The sequence below is a fragment of the Chaetodon auriga genome, chromosome 12 (genome assembly GCF_051107435.1).
Source record: "Chaetodon auriga isolate fChaAug3 chromosome 12, fChaAug3.hap1, whole genome shotgun sequence".
In the NCBI taxonomy this organism is placed as follows: domain Eukaryota; kingdom Metazoa; phylum Chordata; class Actinopteri; order Chaetodontiformes; family Chaetodontidae; genus Chaetodon; species Chaetodon auriga.
In genome coordinates this window covers 24,286,117-24,307,743 of record NC_135085.1, presented here as the reverse complement: position 1 = coordinate 24,307,743, position 21,627 = coordinate 24,286,117, and the positions used below count along the sequence as shown (strand labels likewise).

General features: G+C 47.4%; 1 protein-coding gene across 5 annotated transcripts in view; it reads left to right on the top strand.

The window, feature by feature from the left end:
• Positions 1 to 21,627, top strand: part of LOC143329534 (disco-interacting protein 2 homolog C) — a 152,917-nt gene that overhangs the window by 119,256 nt on the left and 12,034 nt on the right. For 3 of the 5 annotated variants that reach the window (XM_076745497.1, XM_076745494.1, XM_076745499.1), the window contains 19 exons: positions 1,309 to 1,419; positions 3,415 to 3,538; positions 5,659 to 5,768; positions 6,867 to 6,969; positions 7,069 to 7,133; positions 7,266 to 7,359; positions 7,668 to 7,787; positions 8,105 to 8,219; positions 9,370 to 9,509; positions 9,637 to 9,773; positions 9,854 to 10,062; positions 10,971 to 11,085; positions 12,272 to 12,473; positions 12,588 to 12,697; positions 18,855 to 18,935; positions 19,249 to 19,372; positions 20,227 to 20,348; positions 21,014 to 21,125; positions 21,318 to 21,427. In XM_076745497.1, the coding sequence (XP_076601612.1) occupies positions 1,309 to 1,419; positions 3,415 to 3,538; positions 5,659 to 5,768; positions 6,867 to 6,969; positions 7,069 to 7,133; positions 7,266 to 7,359; positions 7,668 to 7,787; positions 8,105 to 8,219; positions 9,370 to 9,509; positions 9,637 to 9,773; positions 9,854 to 10,062; positions 10,971 to 11,085; positions 12,272 to 12,473; positions 12,588 to 12,697; positions 18,855 to 18,935; positions 19,249 to 19,372; positions 20,227 to 20,348; positions 21,014 to 21,125; positions 21,318 to 21,427 (2,304 nt within the window). The remainder of the gene's footprint in view (positions 1 to 1,308; positions 1,420 to 3,414; positions 3,539 to 5,658; positions 5,769 to 6,866; positions 6,970 to 7,068; positions 7,134 to 7,265; positions 7,360 to 7,667; positions 7,788 to 8,104; positions 8,220 to 9,369; positions 9,510 to 9,636; positions 9,774 to 9,853; positions 10,063 to 10,970; positions 11,086 to 12,271; positions 12,474 to 12,587; positions 12,698 to 18,854; positions 18,936 to 19,248; positions 19,373 to 20,226; positions 20,349 to 21,013; positions 21,126 to 21,317; positions 21,428 to 21,627) is intronic. The other 2 variants (XM_076745498.1, XM_076745495.1) reach the window with 1 other exon arrangement.

The following is a 21,627-nucleotide window of genomic DNA, read 5'->3' as shown; positions in this document are numbered from 1 at the left end:
GAAACCTGAACGGCTCCAGTGAGTCGAGCACACGTCAACGTTAGTCCTGTTAAAGCGTCGTTACACCGCTCTCATTCACTCTGGTGCACTTAGCTTATAGCTTCAACCCGTGCCGCCCGCCACACACACACACACATCCAGCCCAGTACTGTATATGGAAGCTATTAAGCAGCACTTAACCCGAGGTTCACCGTTATCATCAGGACATGCAGCCAAACTGGATCCAACATGGCCGAGCGGGAGATAAAGGCCCTGCTGCGACGGCACACACGTGTTGGATCTGTTTGCTATGTTCATGTTCAGGCTGCGAGATGGCAGATAGAACAGCAAATATGCTTCAGATGAGCTTTCATGTGGTAGATATGATCTACACCACCGAGGAAAGATGTAGTGAAGCGTACAGAATGAGCTGCCAGATGGGTCGAAATTAAAATTCTGTTACTGTTCGGAGCAGAAATCATGATCATATCAACAAAAACAAAATGTTATGAACTTCACAGAAACTTATCCAGGATGAAATAACAATACGAAGGCTGAATTCATTTCATCTCCTCCTGCTTGTGTGATGTGTTAGCATACCTGTTAGCATACGCGTTAGCATTAGCTGATTCTGGAGTATTATGGGAATAAGCAACGCTGCATTCTTGCACCTGCTGCAGGAAATGCTTCCTTGCATTAATTCAGTTTTTGTGTTCTACACTGACGAGTATCTGGACCTTTGAGGACTCATCACACCGGGTCCCCCAGTTCAAAACCAGCTGACAGAGTGACAGAGATGAGCGTTTGCACCCTCTTTTTCCTTGATTTGAGATAAACTGACTCGTTTCACAGCGTATTGTTTTTTCTTTACGTACTTGCTGCTGTTATATAACACACTTTGGCAGTTTGAGGTGAGGCCAGTAGGACTGAAGTGAAGTGAAAATGAGCCGAAGCAGAAACGCGCTCAGCCAGGAGAGGAAGAGACGCTGCAGGAGGAAGTTAGACAGCGTGATGCTTGATAGGTCGACAGACGACGAGGGAAGGGATTTAAAGAGAGCGAGCGAGAGACGCTGAGCAGATGCCTCCTGAGAGATTCGCCTTTCTTCTTCTCTGATAAGACGCATCGGCTGAACGTCTGGCTCTGCGGCGACAGTCCATATCAGTGACCATCTTTCCACATCACACACAGCGCGCTTCCTTTAAGTCATTTGGTAGATTGTTGATTCTCGGCTGCTTTGCCTTTTCATCCTGTCGCTTCAGCGTAGGCGCTGGTCAGTGAGCGCAGAAACATGATCAAGCAGATGAACTGGTCTCTCCTTCTGCCCACAGGTGGCGCTGGTCTTCCCAAACAACGACCCTGCTGCCTTCATGACGGCTTTTTACGGCTGCCTGCTGGCCGAAGTCGTCCCCGTGCCAATAGAAGTACCACTGACCAGGAAGGTAAGCGGCCACGATGCAGAAGGTCATACGAACACTGATGACCTGTGAGTGTTTGAATGGATGCTTCAGTTACACGCTGTTATACGGACAGTGTGTGTGTCCCTGAGTCCACGTGTTCATCTCCTTCATCCAATCATGTGTTCACAAAGTGGTGAACCTCGCTCCATCCTCGCCTGTGTTCGACTGAGTCTTTCCACGATGCCTCTTTCATACCCAATCATGACGCTCTCACCTGTTTCCAGTGAGCCTGTTTACCTGTGGAACGTTCCAAACAGGTGTTTTTGGAGCGTTCCACATCTTTCTCACATCCATTCTGTATCAACAGAAAAACAAAGACAGAAAGAAAAACAGAGAATTGAAAGGTGAAAAACAAAAGTGAAACACAGCAAACAAATCAGTTTGTCAAGTGTTTACAGCCTGTAAACCAGCTGTTTGTGTGTGAAGTAAACGCACCATTCGAAGGAGAACTGAACATCAGAAGTTTGTCGCTCTGCTCTGACGTCTCGCTTTATGTGTGCAAAGTGAAGTTTTTCTGGGACTGTCCAACTCAACTTTTGGTTTATTTACAGCTAATTTGCGCAGAAAGTAAAATTCAACCACAGTATTTATGAACAGACAGAGGAAACGTTGATACTGAAGAAAGAGAAAGCGACAGAGAATTCCAGCTGTTTGACAAACAGTCGGACGTCTGCTGCTGTTTCTTCTTCTTCTTCACGTCAAACAGCATTAGCGAGTTGAAAAGGGGACGTTCAGCAGGGCCGAGCGGCGCTAACTCGCACCAGTCCGAGGAGCTAACTGTGTTTAAAACATGAGTCATGAGAAGCTTTGAGTCACAGGGAGGCGCAGTCAGAGCCAACGTCTGAAGAAACATCTCCACCGCCGCTGCTGTAGCTTTGAGTCATAGTTTGGATTGGCCGCCGCCGAGCGCCGTGACGTCCTCTGGGAGGACTCGGGAGGGCCGGAGACTCATGTTTTCATGCTTCATGTTTTCATATGAATCACTGTCCTTTCAACAAAGTTATCAAGTTCCTGATAAGTTTCTGCATAAATATCACCAGTTTAACTGTTTACTCACAACTTTAGCCAATAAATATGTTGTCAAAGTGAATTATAGCCCAGTTTCACAAAGCCTGCCTCAAAGGGCAACAACAATGAGCAAAACACACCCAGTTAAACGAACACACAGGAAAGTGTGACACACAGCACATCTACATACCCTGCACATGTTCTGAGTGTGAGAGCCTGTTAGTTTTTAAGGCTGATGTGAAAAGATGCCTTTCCAATCAAGAAGAAGAGGTGTTTGCTAAGAGAAGGTCCTTCCACCTCCACATGCTTTATTTATGTGTGCAGCAGCCAGGAGACGATCGCGGAGTCCTAACAGGTACGAGAGGACTGACGAGAGGTGATAAGCAGGATGGTGCAAGACTGTGTAACGCTGGAGGTTGGAAGCAGAATATTGAAGTCAGATCCAGCCGGTGTAATGAAATAAGAACGGGGGTGATATGATCCCATTTTTCTAGTTTTGGTTAATATTGTAGCAGCGGGGACAGACGCAGGTTTCAGCAGCAGCCGTGGAAAGAACGGGACGAGTCTCGGCAGTGTTTCCTGAGTCTCTGTAACATGTTTGTAAAGGAGACATGAGGTTTCTGTGCTTGAATTGAGATCACAGAATTTATTTCCAATCTGCTTTGGACCGAGACTTAGCATTTCAGTCTCCTCAGCTTGTAGAAGAAGGACGGGATGTTTGAAAATGTCAGCGTTAAACGTAGATTTCACTGTGCAGCAGACTGTAGACTGACGTGGAGCTGCAGATCTGAACGCCATCCTGGTATAAAGTGACGGGGAACACAGGGAACAAAGGTCATGCTTCCACTGTTTGATATATAATAAACACAGTGCAGAGCAGAGGAGCTGAGCAGGACCAAGAAGCAGGAACTGATTGATTAGGATCCGATCCAGATGATTAATCACTTCTGATCTGTGTGTCTCCTCCAGGACGCCGGCAGTCAGCAGATCGGGTTTCTGTTGGGGAGCTGTGGAGTGACGGTGGCTCTGACCAGCGACGCCTGCCATAAAGGGTTACCCAAGAGTCCCACTGGAGAGATCCCACAGTTCAAAGGTCTCACACACACACACACACACGCACACACACACACACACACACACACCTGTGCATTCACCAGCGTGGAGTGTATGTGTGGTGATCTGACCTGAAACAGCCACGCCTCCTCCAAACCTTGCAGCTGTCAGAGCTTCAATACTTCAAATCCAAAACATCTGAGAGCTCAAATGTAGAAAACAGTGGAAACAACACGCCAAGACGTCTGCATGCAACGAAATATTCCTCCCCACTGAGCTCAGGTCAGCATCGCGAAGACGGCCAACTGATAAGAAGATGCTCCAGAAACCAGACGACAGCTGCACGATTGGCTTTGCAGAAACAGCGCAGCCTTAAGAAGAACTGTCAAATCATGAAGCACTACAGCATCGAACACGTGTTAAAGATAATGTCACAGATTACACTATATACTGTATATATGTATATAAAATTTGGGGAAAACAGGGAAAAACTCAAAAGAGTGCATTAGAGCAACATTACAAACACAATAAAACAGGAATTCTGAAAGAATAAATGAGATCAAATTAATTATAAATGAGCCATAAACGCTGTTACGAGACACCAGTGAGCCCAAAAACACTCATACAGTAAACACACGTGACAGACACACAAACACACACACACACACACACACACACACACACACAGAGGTCAGAGGTCGCAGGGCAGCCGTGCCTCTCCTGTTTCAGCACAGCTTTCCTGAGTCTCTCAGTAGGATGAATGAACAGACTGATGGCAGCAGACAGCCAGGCTGAGTAATGGATGACAGGATGATAGAGAGACACAGAGAGAGAGAGACAGAGAGAGAGAGAGAGAGAGTCGGCGAAGCAGGATCGATGGGAAGCAGCTGACAAGAAGGAGGAGAGAAAGAGAGCGGATGGAAGGAGGCGCGTAGAGAGACATGAGCAGTGAACAGAGAGAGAGAATCTCCCAGTGATTAATAACCTCTGTTTGCTTTTCGGTAATGGATGTATAAATAGCAACATGATGCCGCCAGATTTACTGCTCCTCAGTCAGCATGGACTTAGGAGCGTGTGTGTGTGTGTGTGTGTGTGTGTGTGTGTGTGTGTGTGTGTGTGTGTGTGTCATCAGGCTGGAGTGCTCCTCTTATCGATCAGCAGGCTTTAACTCGTCTCTTTCACGTGGCTGATTGTTTCTTCAGCCTCGTTGCAGGAGCGGCGGCATTAATTCAGACATTAACCGCCACCGCGCGCTCTGGATCGTGGCTTCGCTCGTCATCGGCCGCCGCGCACACGCTCAGCACGTCCTCCTATCAGTGATAGTCTCTCTTTGTGACAGTAGGAGGAGGCAGCTTCCATTCAGCAGGTGTCAGTCAGAGCAAACGTTTGTTCCACATGAACATTTTTCATGCAAATCCTCCTTTTAGTGACTTTCTTTTATGAGAACATCCACTTTTTCTGTACGTGTCACATCAGCTCAATCAATTTTACCCAGAGAAAATGTCAGGGAGGCTCTTCAGGCTGCGCTAACAGACAGTAAACAGTCAATAAGACGCCGCTTACATCGCTGATTATTGTGTCTTTTATAGGAGCTCTGTTGACAACTAGCGTATTATTTTCAGAGTAATGCATCATTCCCACGAGAGCCATCTTTGATTAAGCCTCCTGGAGATCCTGAGCCGTGCAGGTGCCAAAGGAAGTGCATGAATTGATGAAGTGATGAAGTCCACCCTGTGCAAAGGGTTCACACGTCTGTTCAGTGGCCTGCTGGAAATCTGCAAAAAGTCTGACTTTGAGCCAACTTTTCTAAAGCCTAAATCTGAATCCAAACCCAGTCCGAGCTCCAGTCAGAGGCCCGGTTCTGGTCCAGCCTATAAGAGGTTTAGCAGGTGAATGAGTGAAGCCGGTCTAGGAGCAGGTGCTTCAGACCTTTTCCAGGCTATTACGTTGCTAAGCTAAGCTAGCTTCCGCCTTCCATCTCCTTTGTCTCCTCCTTTGTCTCGCCTTCGGTGTCCAAACTCAGGTGCAGATGAGTCAGAGCCGCCAGGTGTCCTGTCCGCCCGCTTCTACGGGACATTAACCCAGAACAAAGGCTGAACGTTCCCACAGCACAGACGTTAGAGACATTAGGATGTTTGTTTTGTGTCCCCGTGTGTCCAGGCTGGCCCAAGGTGCTGTGGTTCGTCACCGAGTCCAAACACCTCTCCAAACCTCCCCGAGACTGGTTCCCACATATCAAGGACGCCAACCAGGACACGGCCTACATCGAGGTAACACACACACCCACACGCACACACACACACACACACACACACACACACACACACACACACACACACAGGACACTGAAGCGTCCACATGTCTGGTGTCCAGGCCCAGCCGAGACACTGTGGCTCAAAGAAACTCAGCGTTTTTTGTCTTTCAGTCAGCCTAATTTTTTTGTAAGATAACGTCTCTACATGCTTCATAACATCCCATAATGTGTCAGACCTTTCAGACAGAGATTCTCATCAATTGCTGTCGAGTCACAGCGCTCAGACGTCAGTTTGGTTTTTAAAACACAGGAAAAAGCACCGTCAATGTTTTCACATTCATTCTCAGAAATATATTAATCGCACGGATGATTGACAGCTAAGACACGTGGTCACAGTCAGTGTTTTGACCCTGACGGCACCCGTATGGCTTCACAGGCTGCACCGAGACGTGAAATGAGGCTGTTAGAAAGCCAGTCAGAGGCAGCTGTTCCTCCATTTTGTCCATCAGCCGGTGTCCACTTTCACATTGTGGACGTTTTGTGGACTCTAAATAATAAACTTTATCTGTATAGCAGGTGAGTGCTTTACATAGAAAAGACAGAATGGACGTAAATGCATGAAACCACACAATGAAATCTTAAAATTGAGGTAAAAATAGAGAAGAATAATGAAAGAAATAATAAAAAAATATTAAAATATTGGTGAAATAGATCACATGGAGAGCAAAAAATCAAGTGCAGCAGCGCAAAAACACGAGGCAAAGCACCGAAGTCTGAATCAGGAACCAACAGCTGGTTAGTGAAAAGTCAGTTTTTAGTTTCCTTTGAAATGTTCAGCGAGCTGCTTCCCTGTCTTTGTCTTTGGGACGTATTGGACAAAGGCTGCTTCCCCACTTTTCTGTCCAATGTTTCTGGAAACCTCCAGCAGACCAACAGCTGATGACTCAAGTTTTATTATTTTTAAAAAGTCAGATTTACTAAAACATAATGTGCACAATACAAATGGCTGAAATGAGATCAATTACACAAAAAGTTCGACTGGCTTTTAAACTTTTTATTTGCATTCAAAAAGACTCTTTGAATTAACTTTATTAAACATCCTCTGTCTGTCCAGTATAAGACCTGCAAGGACGGCAGCGTCCTCGGTGTGACGGTGATGAGGATAGCCATGCTCACACACTGCCAGGCCCTCACACAGTCCTGCTCGTACACAGAAGGTAACGCACACACCTTCACCTTCACCTTCACCTGCGGTGGGAGTGCAGGATTCTGCTCTGATTGAACCGTGTGTCTCTGTCTGTCTGTCTGTCCTCCAGCTGAGACCATAGTGAATGTATTAGACTTCAAGAAGGATGTAGGACTGTGGCACGCCGTCCTGACCGTAAGACACCTCAATCAGTCCACACGATGAGTGGAAAGACTTTTTAAACAAGTGGTGCATGTTCGCACTTTGAAAGAACAAGCTGCCTTGAACGCCCCTCACTCTCTGTCATGTCCTGCCTCCGTCTCTCAGAGTGTCATGAATATGATGCACGTCATCAGTATTCCCTACGCCCTCATGAAGGTCAACCCTCTGTCCTGGATCCAGAAAGTCTGCCAGTACAAAGGTAAGAAAATCAACCCGAGCTGAGTGCAGCTGCGTGTGCGCTGGAGGACGTCCAGCCTGTTTCTGTAGTTCTGTTTCACGTTGTGGACTTTGAGGGAAACCTGCAGGACTACAGCCATGTTGTTGATAAGATAAGATAAGATAAGATAAGATAAGACTTTATTGATCCCACACCGGGGAAATTAACTTAAGTTAAATTAAGGGTGAAGATATGCAGGATATGACATGTACATTATGAAAACACTGCTGTCTATATGACTAATAAATAGTGTTATTGCAAAAATGTAAAGTTGTGTGTTTTGTGTGTAGCTAAGGTGGCGTGTGTGAAGTCGCGGGACATGCACTGGGCTCTGGTGGCCCACCGGGACCAGCGAGACATCAACCTGGCCTCCCTGCGCATGCTGGTGGTGGCCGACGGTTCAAATCCCTGTAAGAAACGCTCACTGGAAATGTGAAGTTTGCACCGTGGACGGCGCTGTAGGAAAGGTCGTAAACAAAGGGAGAGAGGTGGAAAGACGAAAAGCGCTGTGTTGTTAATGCACTAACCTGCTTAAGATCTGCCTCTTTGTGTTGGATTTCTATTAAATAACAGACCGTCTCTTCTGTCACGTGAGGTGGCCCAAACAGCTTGTAAACAGCCTGAGAGGCCAAACTCAGGGCAAACGAGGCACACGTCTGGCTGATTTCCAAAAATTCTTGGAAACAGCACATTGAAAACAACTGACTTCATTAACTGTGTCTGTCAGGGTCCATCTCGTCCTGCGATGCCTTCCTCAACGTCTTCCAGTCCAAAGGTCTGAAGCCGGAGGTCATATGTCCCTGCGCCAGCTCCCCCGAGGCTCTGACTGTCGCTTTAAGGAGGTGCGCGCACACACACACACACACACACACACACACACACACACACACACACACACACACGTTGTTTTATAACAGGATACTCAGAAATGCTGCGAATTTACAATGAGTAAAATCTTCAGTGCGACTGTGGGACTCAAAATGTGCTTATTTAGAATCAATCAGCGTCGCCATAAAGCATCAAATCCTCCAATTTCAAGCAAAAATCATTGAATATAAAAATCACTTTGTCATAAAAACACGTTTCACTTCGCCTTCAGCTGCATCCTCTTCCTATTTTAAACCTCCCGACTTTACAGTTTAGAGGCTTTTAAAACACTAAATTCACAACTTTTCCACCTCTTTCATCCAACACGTAGAAACCACATTACAGCCAAACCAGGACGGCTGTCACTCACATGTCGGCTGGAACGTTTGCTCCACGCTCTTAATTATGACACTGTGTGTGTGTGTGTGTGTGTGTGTGTGTGTGTGTGTGTGTGTGTGTGTGTGTGTGTTTTGCCACACACATGCTAATAAATAGCACTTTTCCTCAGCGGGTGTGGTTGTAATGAACTCACTTTATTTTCAGTAGAGCTGCTTCCAAACTCATTAAACTCACAAAACAGGATGCGCGCGCACACACACACACACACACACACACACACACACACACACACACTGTACGTGTGTTTGTGAGGACCCTCATTAACACGCAGCTGTCCCTGGATCCCTGAGTCTAACTTTAACCTCAGTTTAATTAAATCTCCCTGAACAGTTTTAACCCTCAAACGGACCTGTGACGTCCTCACTGGGACGTCTGAAGTTGTCCTCTCTTTGGAAAAATGTCTTCACTTTCTAAAAATGTCCTCATTTTCCAACAATGTCCCGAGTTTAAATAAATGTCTCACTTTCCAGAAAAGACTTTCTAAAATTGACTGCTTTTCAAAACGTCCTCACGTTACAGAAATACTGTGATGTTCCCAAGATGTCTTTCCAAATTCGTCCTCTTCTTCCAATAAGTTTAAAAAAACTAAACTAAAAAATGTCCCCCTCCTTTCTAAAAATATTCTCACTTTTCGAGAAACGTCCTCGCTCTTGGCATCATGAATTCGTAGACGGCGCTGCATTAGCGTCCCTGCGATCTGATTGGCTGTTTCCGCCCCTCCCGTAGGCCTGTGGAGGAGGGCAGCACCCCCCCTGGTCGCGGCGTGCTGTCCATGCAGGGTCTGAGTCATGGCGTGATCCGGGTCGACTCCGAGGAGAAGCTGTCTGTCCTCACGCTGCAGGACGTCGGCTCCGTCATGCCCGGAGGTGAGACTGATGGTGCTGATCCTGATCCTGATCCTGATCCTGATCCTGATCCTGATCCTGATCCCAGAGTGACCACACACTCAAACCACAGATCTGATCATTCCTCCTCCGCTCTCTCTCTCTGCAGCTATGATGTGTGCGGTGAAACCGGAAGGAGTCCCTCAGCTCTGTAAAGCCGACGAGATTGGAGAGATCTGTGTTTGTACTGTTGCCACAGGAACCTCCTACTACGGTCTGGCCGGCATGACCAAAAACACCTTCGAGGTGAGTGTGTGAAGGATCCATTTCGTCCCCCGTCCTGCATTCTGTCCTGCTTTACTTGCATCCTTTCCGTCTTCTCCCAGGTCTTCCCCACGTCCAACAACGGGGCCCCCATCAGCGAGTTTCCCTTCACCAGGACCGGCCTGCTGGGATTCATCGGGCCCGCGGGTCTGATCTTCGTGGCGGGAAAGATGGACGGTCTGATGGTGGTCGGGGGGCGTCGGCACAACGCTGACGACATCGTGGCCACGGCGCTCGCTGTGGAGCCCATGAAGTTTGTCTACAGGGGCAGGTACGCGCCGGTCCCCCACGTGCTGTTTCTTTATTACTGATGCGTTTCAGTGTAGGCAGCAGAACAACAACAACACAACATTTATCTATTAAAACGCATCATATGACCAGAGATCCAGAAAAATATAGTGAAGTAAAAACTGGAATATTTCACTTAGAAACATACTGGAGTAAATTAAAAGTGCCTCAAAACAGAGTAAATGGAATTGAAAATGTCAAATGAGCTAATGTTGGCTAATAAGCTAGCTGACTTAGCTGGTTCGCTTGCAAACGTTAGCCACCGAGTCTGCTAAATCTTTTAATTACTTCGGTTATTTCTCTTGTCCAGGTGCAAACAAGGTGCTCCTGAAGTTAAAAATGAAAAAGAAACCGAGCAGCCATGTGCTGACAGCGGGCACACCAGCCAAAGACGCAGTTAAAAAGACTTTATTAATCCGATTAGCCACACACAAGAAACACACAGCACACACTTCCAGTATGCTGAAACTACCTTTTAACCACATCCTTGGCTCGGTGCCTGCAGTTCGCCCGTGGCTCCACTTCCCTGCATCGGGACGCCTTGTCGAGCTTTGTCAGCAGCACATTATGTTTGTATAAACAGAAAGTTTTTCTCAGGATTGACTCTAAACTTTCTCATGTGATGATAGTTACAGACTGGCCACAGCTGAAACAGAGGGGCTGTGCACATGAGTCAAATCCCCTCACCACAAAGAACAGCTAACAGACTGAACAATGGAGGAGGCTCGTTAAACAAGCTCCGTTCTGTAGATTTTGGACAGAAAGCAGAGCCAAGAGGAGCCACTCGAATCTGCTCTGTGGCTCTGACGCCAAACCTCCGGCCCAACATGTCCCCAGTTCGTGATGTTATCCGGCTGAGACGCACGCCGACGCCCTATGTTTGTCTTTCAGGATAGCCGTGTTCTCCATCACCGTGCTGCACGACGAGAGGATCGTGGTCGTGGCGGAGCAGCGGCCCGACTCCACCGAGGAAGACAGCTTCCAGTGGATGAGCCGAGTCCTGCAGGTGCACGCCCCCGCACACGTGCACGCTCGCACACACACGCAGATAAGACACGCACGAACAGACGAGCGGCTAATTGTTAGCAAATTCAAGTATCATCCGTATCCAAAGAGGACCGTGAACACACAGGCTGCAGTTTAGAAAGATGAAAAATGAAGCCAGTGCGCTAAAACTGCAGTTCCTCAAATGGCCACTTGAGGCTCCAAAAGTGAGTAAATCCCCATAGACCCCCATATAAAATCCCCAACTTTACAGCAGAGATGAACACGTTTGCAGCCTGGTGCAAACAGCGTTTTTGGTCTTCCTCCTTCATGATAAAAGTGCGGGGGTGAATTTTTCTGTCAATCTGACTCACTAAAGCAGCGGATGTGGATTAATCCGCCGCTGAAAATAGTCCACAACAAATGCACTATTTCTTCCTGTTTGTCGATTAAAAACTCCAGTGAGCAGCCGTGTTATGAAGGCCGAAGATTTGCGTCTGCAGCAGGGACCTGAGGGCCGGGAGCTGAGAGCCGCAGGGCGAAGACAGCGTTTAGAGACGCACTGAGACGCCGCTGGTTTCGGTCTTTCATGGAATTTGTTTGACAATATGAAAACTGTTGAATAACACCAGCCTGATCCTTTGACACAACCCAGCTGAGGAAGACTGTCACACAGCAGACAGACGCATTTTAACAGGCCACCACAAAAAGACACACACACACACACACACACACACACACACACACACACACACACACACAGAGTGTATGTTACTGTACATTCATGCTGCACACGAGCAGATAAAATCTCAGCCCGAGCTCCGGCTCCAGATCTCTCTAAGCCGGCGTGGAGACTGTGGTGAAACCATAAAAGCCGTCTGCATTTTTACAGCTGCTCTAAAACCAAATCTCTTTATTCCTTCACCATCGCAGATACTGCCGGCCTGTTTTTCCCCTCAGCTCGGCCGGTTATGGACGCCGTCAGCGTTTTAGAGGCTGAGATGACGGGACGGCTGTTCAGTGTAAAAACACTGTAGATGATGGAAAAGTATAGTTTCAGAACAAAGCCAAAATGGATTCCCTTTATGTTGTAGATGTCAGATGTTAGTATGATACTAATTCAGATGATCGCAGCAGTAATTTAACTCTAAAAGTCTTCAAACAGTAATTTCTCTTATTAATTTTGTGTTTTTCCAAACGCTCTCCAGGCGATAGACGGGATCCACCAGGTGGGGGTGTACTGCCTGGCCCTGGTGCCCTCCAACACTCTGCCCAAGACTCCTCTGGGCGGCATCCACCTGTCAGAGACCAAGCAGCTGTTCCTGGAGGGGGCGCTGCACCCCTGCAACGTGCTCATGTGTCCGCACACCTGCGTCACCAACCTGCCCAAACCCCGGCAGAAACAGCCAGGTAGAGCGCGAGCGAACACGCGGCGGCGCGGCGGAATACGGCTCGACTCCAGATAAATGTCAGATGAGGAGAAGCGTCTCATGTTCTCTTCCTCCTCCTCCTCCTCTTCCTCAGAGATCGGCCCTGCGTCGGTGATGGTCGGGAATCTGGTGTCGGGGAAGAGGATCGCTCAGGCCAGCGGCAGAGATCTGGGTCAGATCGAAGACAATGACCAGGCAAGGAAGGTGTGTGTGAGAGGCGGGGCTGCTGGTTTTCATCATAACCGTCATCATCATCATCACACACACACACACACACACACACACACACACACACACACACACACACACACACACACCATGGTGGCTAACTGTTTGGATCATTTCTTATCAGTTACTTTGCTTCACTATCGTTTTCACGTATTAATTTATTCCAACATTCATCCTGTCACAGCATCATCGACTGACTGTGTTTGTGTGCTTTGACTTGTCGCCTTTCTGCCGGAGAATCGAGCTGAATGGATGTTTAAAGTCAGAAACGTTCATAAAGGCTCCTTCCTGTTGGAAAGTCTGATGATGCCAAGGAAAGGTAGAGAAAAAGTGTGTTTCGACACTTTGTGTCACATTCGTTTCCGTAAGAGTGAATAAGAAAAACATGTTGGAGACCAAGACTGAAAATGAGAAGTAAGAGGTCAAACTCAGACATGAAGACAGAGAGAGGGAGCATGTGGACCAGAGAGAAAACAACAAAGAGGAGTTTCAACCAGAGCTGAGTGAGGCAGAGCGTGTCACTGACAGAACTGATGTTCTTCCCGTCTCTCGAGCTGAAAATGCACAGCGTCAGGCAGCCGGCGGCGGCACTCGCTCTGTAGACTCTAATGAGAAGAGACGGGCCCCAAATAATAACAACCAGCACCTCCACGGCGGCACGCCGGGAGGCTGCAGCCGCCTGTGTCTCCAGCCTCGGCAGCATGCTGCTGGCCTGCTCCTCTGTCTGCGTGTCGCTGATGAACTTTGTCTTCTGGTGTTTCCCAAAACTGAACTCAAGCTTCCGTATGTTCAGCAGGTGACGGCAGACCAGATTTCTCACTCGGTACGTCTGTTTTTCTTGCCTTTGTTTTGGGAAATGCTCTCAGATGTCATCGTTTCCAGAGTTGGATGTGAAGATCGATGCCGCTCTCCCATCTGACCTGTGAATATGAAGCTACAGCAAGCGGCCTGTTAGCTTAGCTTAGCTTAGCACAAAGTCTGGAACCAGCCAGCCTGGCTGTGTGCAAAAAAAAAAAGCTGACCTGATTTGAAGATGTTATTCTGCATGTCCGTTGCTGTTCCAGCCAAACCCGACGGCAGCTGATTTACATGCTGTCACTGTCTTTGTCCTCATGACAAACATCCGTCCGACGGTGCGTATGGACGCTCATCGTGATGAGGTGCTGACAGACACGCCCGCCTTGTTTCTTAGATGTTACAGCCTGAAAGGTCGGACCTCACGTGTTGACCTCAGGGCGAAGAGCCATGCCAGAAACCATTGCTGTCACTATGTAAAGGAAGTTTAAAGGAAGGAAGCTGAAGGACAATGTGATGAATCTGTCCTCCCAGCTGCAGATGTTGGAATTCCTCGATCACTCGGTGGAAATGTCGCTGCTGGTTTTGAAGCTCCTGATGCTTAAACTATGACGCTGCGTCTTATCTCTGCACGCTGTAGCAGCTGCTGACAGCTTTAAGTACAAGACTCATTCAGAGGCGACGGTGCATCCGGGTAGATTTTGACAAATCTCCTCTCCCCTTCTCAGAATTCAGCCGTCCTGAGGCTTCGTGCCATCATGTAAAGGTCCAACAGGAGGATCGTGCTGGTGGTGATTAGCTCTGACGTGTGACATTGACTCTCCTTTGTTGAAGTAACTGTTGATTCGACTTTTCTCGGTGGGTCAGTGCTCCTGCAGAACGAGCTCGTGATTCGGGAATGATGGTGAATTTGGCTTGCCTGGCCTGTTTCTGGCCTCCGTGTCGACTGTGCTTTTGGCTCGTGCTGCTGCCTCTCATCATCAGTGTGAGTCAGCTCATTGATTCATTCCTTCATCTGTCTGTTCACTCATCCATCACTGCTTCTCTCCTCCATGTCCATGTGTCGGAAAACCAAGCCCTCTGTGTGAATGAGCTCCTCTTTCTCCTCTCCTGGTGCTGCTTTTTGCATTTGCTGCTGTGTTTATTTTGAAGTGTTCTGCGTGTGTATTGGTGTAACCTTATAGAGCGAAATGTGATTTGCTTTGAATGTCCTCTCAGATTCCTCTTCTGATGACGCTTATTTATCCAGGGAGGGATGACTGAGCCCTGTGCTGCTCCACATGGAGTCGAACCGCTTCTCTCCTTAAACTGAAAACATGCCTTTTACATTGAGAATAGACACACACAACGTTGTATTTAGTGAGGATAAACCACAACATTATTAACCGTCAAGAAATCATGTCTTTTACATCATGGACGAGTGGACTGTCTCTGCTCTGCCAGTGCCCTTCTAGTTAAAGAAGTACAGTAAGTATAAAGTAGTATAAAATGGGAGTTCTTGCCGAAATGCAGTGCTTTAGTAAACGTACTGAGCTGCATTTGTCCACTGACACGAGCTAATGCTTTTGTTTTGATAACAGAAGCTGGCAGTGATTTCAATGATAACAGCTTATCTCCATTCGTCCAACTGAACTCTACCTACAACCTGATTGGACAAACACTCGCTGAACCGTCTTCGGTCTTTGCTTCCTGTTTGCTTCTTCGCTGTTTTGGAAATGTCAAATTTCCTCGAGATGATCCACTGTTGTAAATAAATTGGAGGGGAGAAGTCGGCCATGCTGCAGAGGATGTCTTCTTAAAATGTGTCATTTTTCTCTGGAGTTTGGTCCAGTGTCATTTTCCTACTTTCAGGCTCAGCGTGGTTCAACTGATGCTGCCACAGTGGTTTAACTATTTCACGTATGTCAGTTTAAAGGGTGTCAAGTTCTTCACCTGCCCAGGTGGTCGAAGGGTTTCACTGAAACGTCGTTACATCCGATAATGACATCAGATACAACCGAGCTGCAGCCGTCAGTGTCTTAACATGAGAAACACCAGCACTCACAGAGCGATAAAACTCTGCTGTGTGAGACCAGATTTCTATCTGTTGCCTGGAATTTAACAGGACCAGTGCTCGCACAGCAGACAGAGGCCCTTTGTGTTGGCGTTCAGCATGCCAGTCATCTCTCATGGCTGAGATAACGGCTTTTATCTGCAGGCAGGTTCCTCTTTGTTTAGCTCTGGAAGTTTAACCAGGGGTCACAGCTTCTCTCACAAACTACAAAAAACAGTTTTACTAAACTAAATTTCATCCTGTTGGTGGTTAAAACTATGAGTCAAACCTTTTTTGAAAAAGAGTTCCAAACCAACTGTTTCCATATCAGTCCACATCATGAAGACCACAGACCACAGCCGGTGTCACGTCTTTAAATGCCTAAAGGGACGAATGTTTGCGTTACTCTGAGAGCTGCTGGTTTGGGCGGAGGTGGAAGCTGTGTGACGATGATGGCGACCTTCGCCTGATCAGAACTTACTGTGCTTAAAGCTCGCCAAACCTTAACCGCAGCAGTGACAGATCTGCAAACAGTCGGAGCAGCAGGTGGCGTCGTTTTAAAGAGCGTTCTGGCTCAGTGGGAAGTTTGATTGATTGTCTATCGCATGTTCCTCAGTCAGGAGATCATTGGTGTCCCAGTGGCGAGAGGAAGGCTGCTGGTTCACGTGTTCGGCCCTGCTGCTTTGGTAGATGTTAATGTATGAGGCAGGAAACTGAGGGAAGCAGACTTTAATTTGCTGTTCTGAAAGTTTTATGAAAGCTCGGAGTCGAGCCGACACGCGGCTGAGTGATGCTTTCATGAGGGGAGGAAACCCGAGAGATTAGTGATGCATGAAGCTGGCGGAGAGCAGATGAGAGAGCGTTTCGTCAAACAAACCGTGGGCAAACGGGAAACTGGCCAATGAGGAGCTGAGTGACGGTTTCAGCAGCAGAACCCTGGAGGTTAAACACGCCACTTTGTACAATCAGTCCTGATGTCTGAGGCTTTAGTCTGTGTGACAGTTTAGATTAAACTCACAGCACAGTGGTCACATGACCTCAGACAAAACATCGGCCGTCTTCACTTTTGATGCGTCACACTTCATCTTGTACTTGCGGGAACCAAACTGAGACGTTACACTGTTAGCTAACACGTTAGCCGCAGCGGCTTCGTTCAGCTGACCCCACAAATCAAAACTTAAAAAAAAAACAAAAACCCAGCAGTGTTGAGGTCATTACCAAAATAAATCACACAGCACTCAATACTGTTGAATTAACTTTCCACCACAGGAGAAAAACAGTCATCACTGCTGTGATTCTTCCTAAAACAAATGTGGCTCGCTGCGTTCATAAATCCAGCTGTCATCTATTATCATTGGTTGTCTAAATAGTAAACGTTCCTTTGAATTCTTACAAAGACAGAACGTCTCGCTTTAACCTCTTTAATTCAGTTCAGACGACCCACAAAGCACACGAGTGCATATGAAGACGTGCGGCTGTAGAACGTGATGGCTGAGTCCCTGTTGATCTAAACCCAGCCGTCAGTTTCACCCGCCGTTGGTTGGTGAAAGACAGAATCTCACTTGGTTATTTTGACTCTCAGCTGGAGGAACAAAGGTTCACACTTGAGCTCCTCCGGCTGAATAATTCACCGCAGAACAGCCTCAGCCGCTGGAATTTGTAGTGCAAATCAAGCGCGCCCGGACTCCTGCCAGACATGACGAACGCAGCGTGGAGCAGAGCAGAGGTCCGTTTGCTTCGTGACAGCCGAATCCTCATCGCCACACGCGCACACACACACACACACACACACACACACACACACACACACACACACACACACACACACACACAAATTGAACCTACAGGAATTACGCTGCCTGAGATTCATCGCTCGGCAGCAAATCTTGAGAAATTCATGAGTCCAGAAACAAACTCTCTTGATTTGTTCCCATCTCTGATTTCCATCTGTCTCCTCGTGTGTCTGCTGGTGGAAAGGTAGGAAGCCTTGTTACCTTAGCTCGCTCTCCTACTTCCATCCTCCTCCACCCAAAACGCTGCAAGTCACCGAGCAGCAAAGAGTGCATTTTATTAGAGTTCACCATCAGTATCACAACAAAGCTGAAAACGAGTGAATTCGCTGATTCTTCATACTGATTCTTCGTACATGTTACTCATTAAAGACCTAAAAAAGCACTGGTTCCTCATTACTTTACTGTCATTATTCAGCTTGGCTGCATCTTTACCTTTGAAACCTTCAGAGCACACACACACTCAGGACATCTCATGTACTGAACATGTATAGATGCAGCCAGTTGTAGGAGGCGTTCACTGACCCTTAGCAGCTAGCTTCACGTTAGCCACAGTGTCTGCAGGGTTTGCACAGCCTCCACCTCCAAACAAAGCCAAAGCCCGACTCCAGAATGTGTTCTGAGCGGTGGCTAACGTTAGCAAGACAGCTGATGGTGCACAGTATGCATATAAGACAACCTAAACTAACGAACGGACTAAAGATAAAGCACCACTGCTGATAATAATAATAATAAGATTTAACAGTTTGAGTGAAAGTAAAAAGCAGTGTAAGAATCTCTTTCAGTTTGATTCAAAGAGGGAAGCCTGCTTCACCTCTGATCACAGCTAGCATCTCAGATGGGTGTGGTTTGGCACCTGGAACCACGCTCACAGTGATGTCACAGAGTCCTGGGGTACACCTGTACATCACTGCTGTGCAATGAGCAGTTAAACCAGCAGAGGTCAGCAAAAACAAGATTTTCAGGTGGTGCGGTCGCTCTTTAAAAATGTTTGTTTGGAGGCGAGAGTTTGAAGGAAACAGTTCCAGGGTTAGGGTCGTTAGTCGGTCGTTAAGATTAAGGCTTATTTTCTGAGGGATTAATTCAGCGTGGAGACCAGGTGAAAAAGGTTCAAAGTCTGCGCATTAGGTGAACCTACTGGGTTCACTTCTGGTTCTTATCCTGTCACCTCGCAGGTCAAACTGTCAGAAATCCTAAACTATGATCAGATGAAACAGTCCTAAATTATCTTAACATTTAAGGAAACACAGCAAGTTTCCAGCATGTTCCTTTAGTCCAAGAAGAAGAAGAAGAAGAAGAAAAAGGCAGAGTTTTAACCCGCGTTCAGCGCCTGCATGGAGGCATCTGAAAAGATCATTTTAGGTGAATAAGTGATAAAGATTTCACAGTGTGACACAAGAAGCCTGGACCCTTCTGTCAGCTGACGTTCGCCTTCATCCATGTGTGTCTTTATGAGGGAATGTGTGTGTTTGTGTGTCCCCGTCTCACTGTTCCTGTCATTTGTTTGTGTTTTCAGTTCCTCTTCCTGTCAGAGGTGCTGCAGTGGAGAGCCCAGACCACTCCGGACCACGTCCTGTACACACTGCTCAACTCCAGGGTGAGACACGATGATTTATTTGAAAAGGGATTGTTTTATTCTTATTGTTATGTTATTACTGTGGTGCAGTTCGTATGTGAGCCTGTGTGAACTGGTGGTGCCTTCGTTTGCATAATGGAAATATGATCCACTGGTGTGTTTACAGCTGTTCAGCACCGAGATGCTGCAACGGAAAATGTGACATGACACCTGCTGATACACACCGCTGATTGAATGTGTCAATCATCTGTGTGTGTGTGTGTGTGTGTGTGTGTGTGTCTGTGTGTGTGCGTGCGTGCGTGCGTGTGTGTGTGTGTGTGTGTGTGACCTCCAGGGTACGATAGCCAGCTCTCTGACTTGTGTTCAGCTGCATAAGAGGGCAGAGAAGATCGCCGGCATGCTGGCTGAACGGGGCCACCTGCAGGACGGGGACCACGTCGCCCTGGTCTACCCTCCAGGTAAGCACTGATTTCTGGTCAGCTGCAGCTCGACGTCCTGATGCGTGCAGATGTTGATCCGTGTAAATTTCTGACAGTGAAGGAAAATCTCAAATTGATGATTTTCAGAATAAAAGCTGATTCTACAAAGAAAACATCGCTAGCTAATTTTTTTTACGATGCAGTAAAACAGTTTTTCAAGTTGTTCTGGAGTATGTGGACACATGCTTTAATGAGAATCTTAAAGCTACAGCATACAGTGATATTTTAGACTTTTAAGGAGAGTTATAGATTGATTTTAGATGAATTATTATGCCACAATCATAAGACTTGACTAAAACGCGGCAGAACTTTGTAAAGATCCTTTAACCTGTAAACAAGGACAAAGGAGAAAGGACACGATCAGAGCTGTTCAGTGCGGCGCTCGGATCGAAGGAGAATTAAAGGAAAGAATAGTAATTTCCCTCGGAGACACGGAGCCTCGTGTCCATCGCAGCAGGACGGACGCGGCCATGCGGGACGAATTCCCCGACGCGAGGAGATTGTCTTAGAGCAGCGTTCAATTAACCGCCTCCAGTCTGCAGCTCAATACTTCACCTCCTCGTATGTGTTCCTTCCTTCCCTCTTCCTCCTTCATCCCTTTCTCCATTTTATTCCCTTCTCCCCCTCTCGCTCCCATCTCTCCTCCCCCTTACATCCCTCCTTCCCTTATCTTTCCTCCTTCTTCCCTTTCTTGTTTCCTTTTTCCTCCTTCCTCTCTTCCTACCATGCTTTCCCTCTCCCTTTCATCCCTTCCTGCCCTCTATGCTTTTCCCCTCACCCTTTCTTCACCTGTCTCCATCCACACCTCCTTCTTCTTCCTCACCCTCCTCCAGGTATCGACCTCATCGTGGCGTTTTACGGCTGCCTTTACGCCGGTTGCGTGCCGATCACGGTGCGACCGCCTCACCCGCAGAACATCGCCACCACGCTGCCCACCGTCAAGATGATCGTGGAGGTAAAAGCACTTTGATGCCTGAAGTTTCCAGTCACAATTTTAATATTATCATTAAAAGTGGAAACGAGTAGAACAACACGGATCATGTAGGATGCAGATTCCCCCTGAAAAATGTCTTTGCACCAGCTCATGGTCCATTTATTCAAAGTCATTCATCACTGCGACAGGTGTGTTAGGGCGCACCTGTATGAAGTGAGTTTCATCAGTTTAATTCATCACCATTATTCTGCTTTTCTCTGTCTGTACATGAAAGATACATTTAAGTCCTAAATGATGGATCATGGGGACGCCGCGCCCTCTCTTCCATCGCTCAGTACCTCCGAGCGTAAGAGGATAAACAAAAAGTCGCTCATGTTCGACTCACAAGCAAACAGAAAGGAGGGAGAAGCAAAGGAAGATGGAGGGAAGGGGCAAACCAGCAGTGTGGGGAAATAAGTGAATGAATGAATGTGAGTTGTGAATAACAACGAGCCTCGTTCGTCTTTTGAGCGAGCTGGCAGGAGGTGATGTAGGAGGTCAGAGCTGCACTTACTCTGCAATAAATCTCAACAGCGCTGTTTCGGGGGCTTGTTTAAAGGGATGTTCCACGCTGCTGGGTGACAGGATGTGTGTGAAGCCGAGTGTGCGTTTTGTCAGATTCAAGTTGCCTGTTCTGGACGGTGCAGGTGAGCCGCTCGGTGTGTGTGATGACCACGCAGCTCATCTGTAAGCTGCTGAGGTCGAAGGAAGCCTCGGCCGCCGTGGACGTCCGCACCTGGCCTCCCGTCATGGACACAGGTACACACATGCACTGGGCAAACGCTGTTATTTCTGATAAACAGGCGTGCTGCACGTGACCGCTGTCAGTCCCTCGCTGCCTGTGCAGGACTGTAAAATATCTCTGCTGTTAAAATAGTCTGATGGCTCTTGACACTTACACTGGCGACTGGAAATGGCTGCGAACTGCACATGTGCTGATGTTCTTTTTAGACGATTTGCCAAAGAAGAAACCTCCTCTGCTGTATAAACCGTCCAATCCCGACACCCTGGCCTACCTGGACTTCAGTGTCTCCACCACTGGCATGCTCGCTGGAGTCAAGGTAACCACACACGTGCACGCACACACACACCGTCCAGATTTTTTGTTTATTTCCTGTGATCGATGGAATTCAGCAGACATGACTTTGATGTCAGCTATTTACATGCAGGGAACTGGTACTTACAGTTGTTCGGATATGAAATAAATGCAGCATAATGCTAACACAGCTTGCTAACATGCTAACATATTAGCATACTAGCA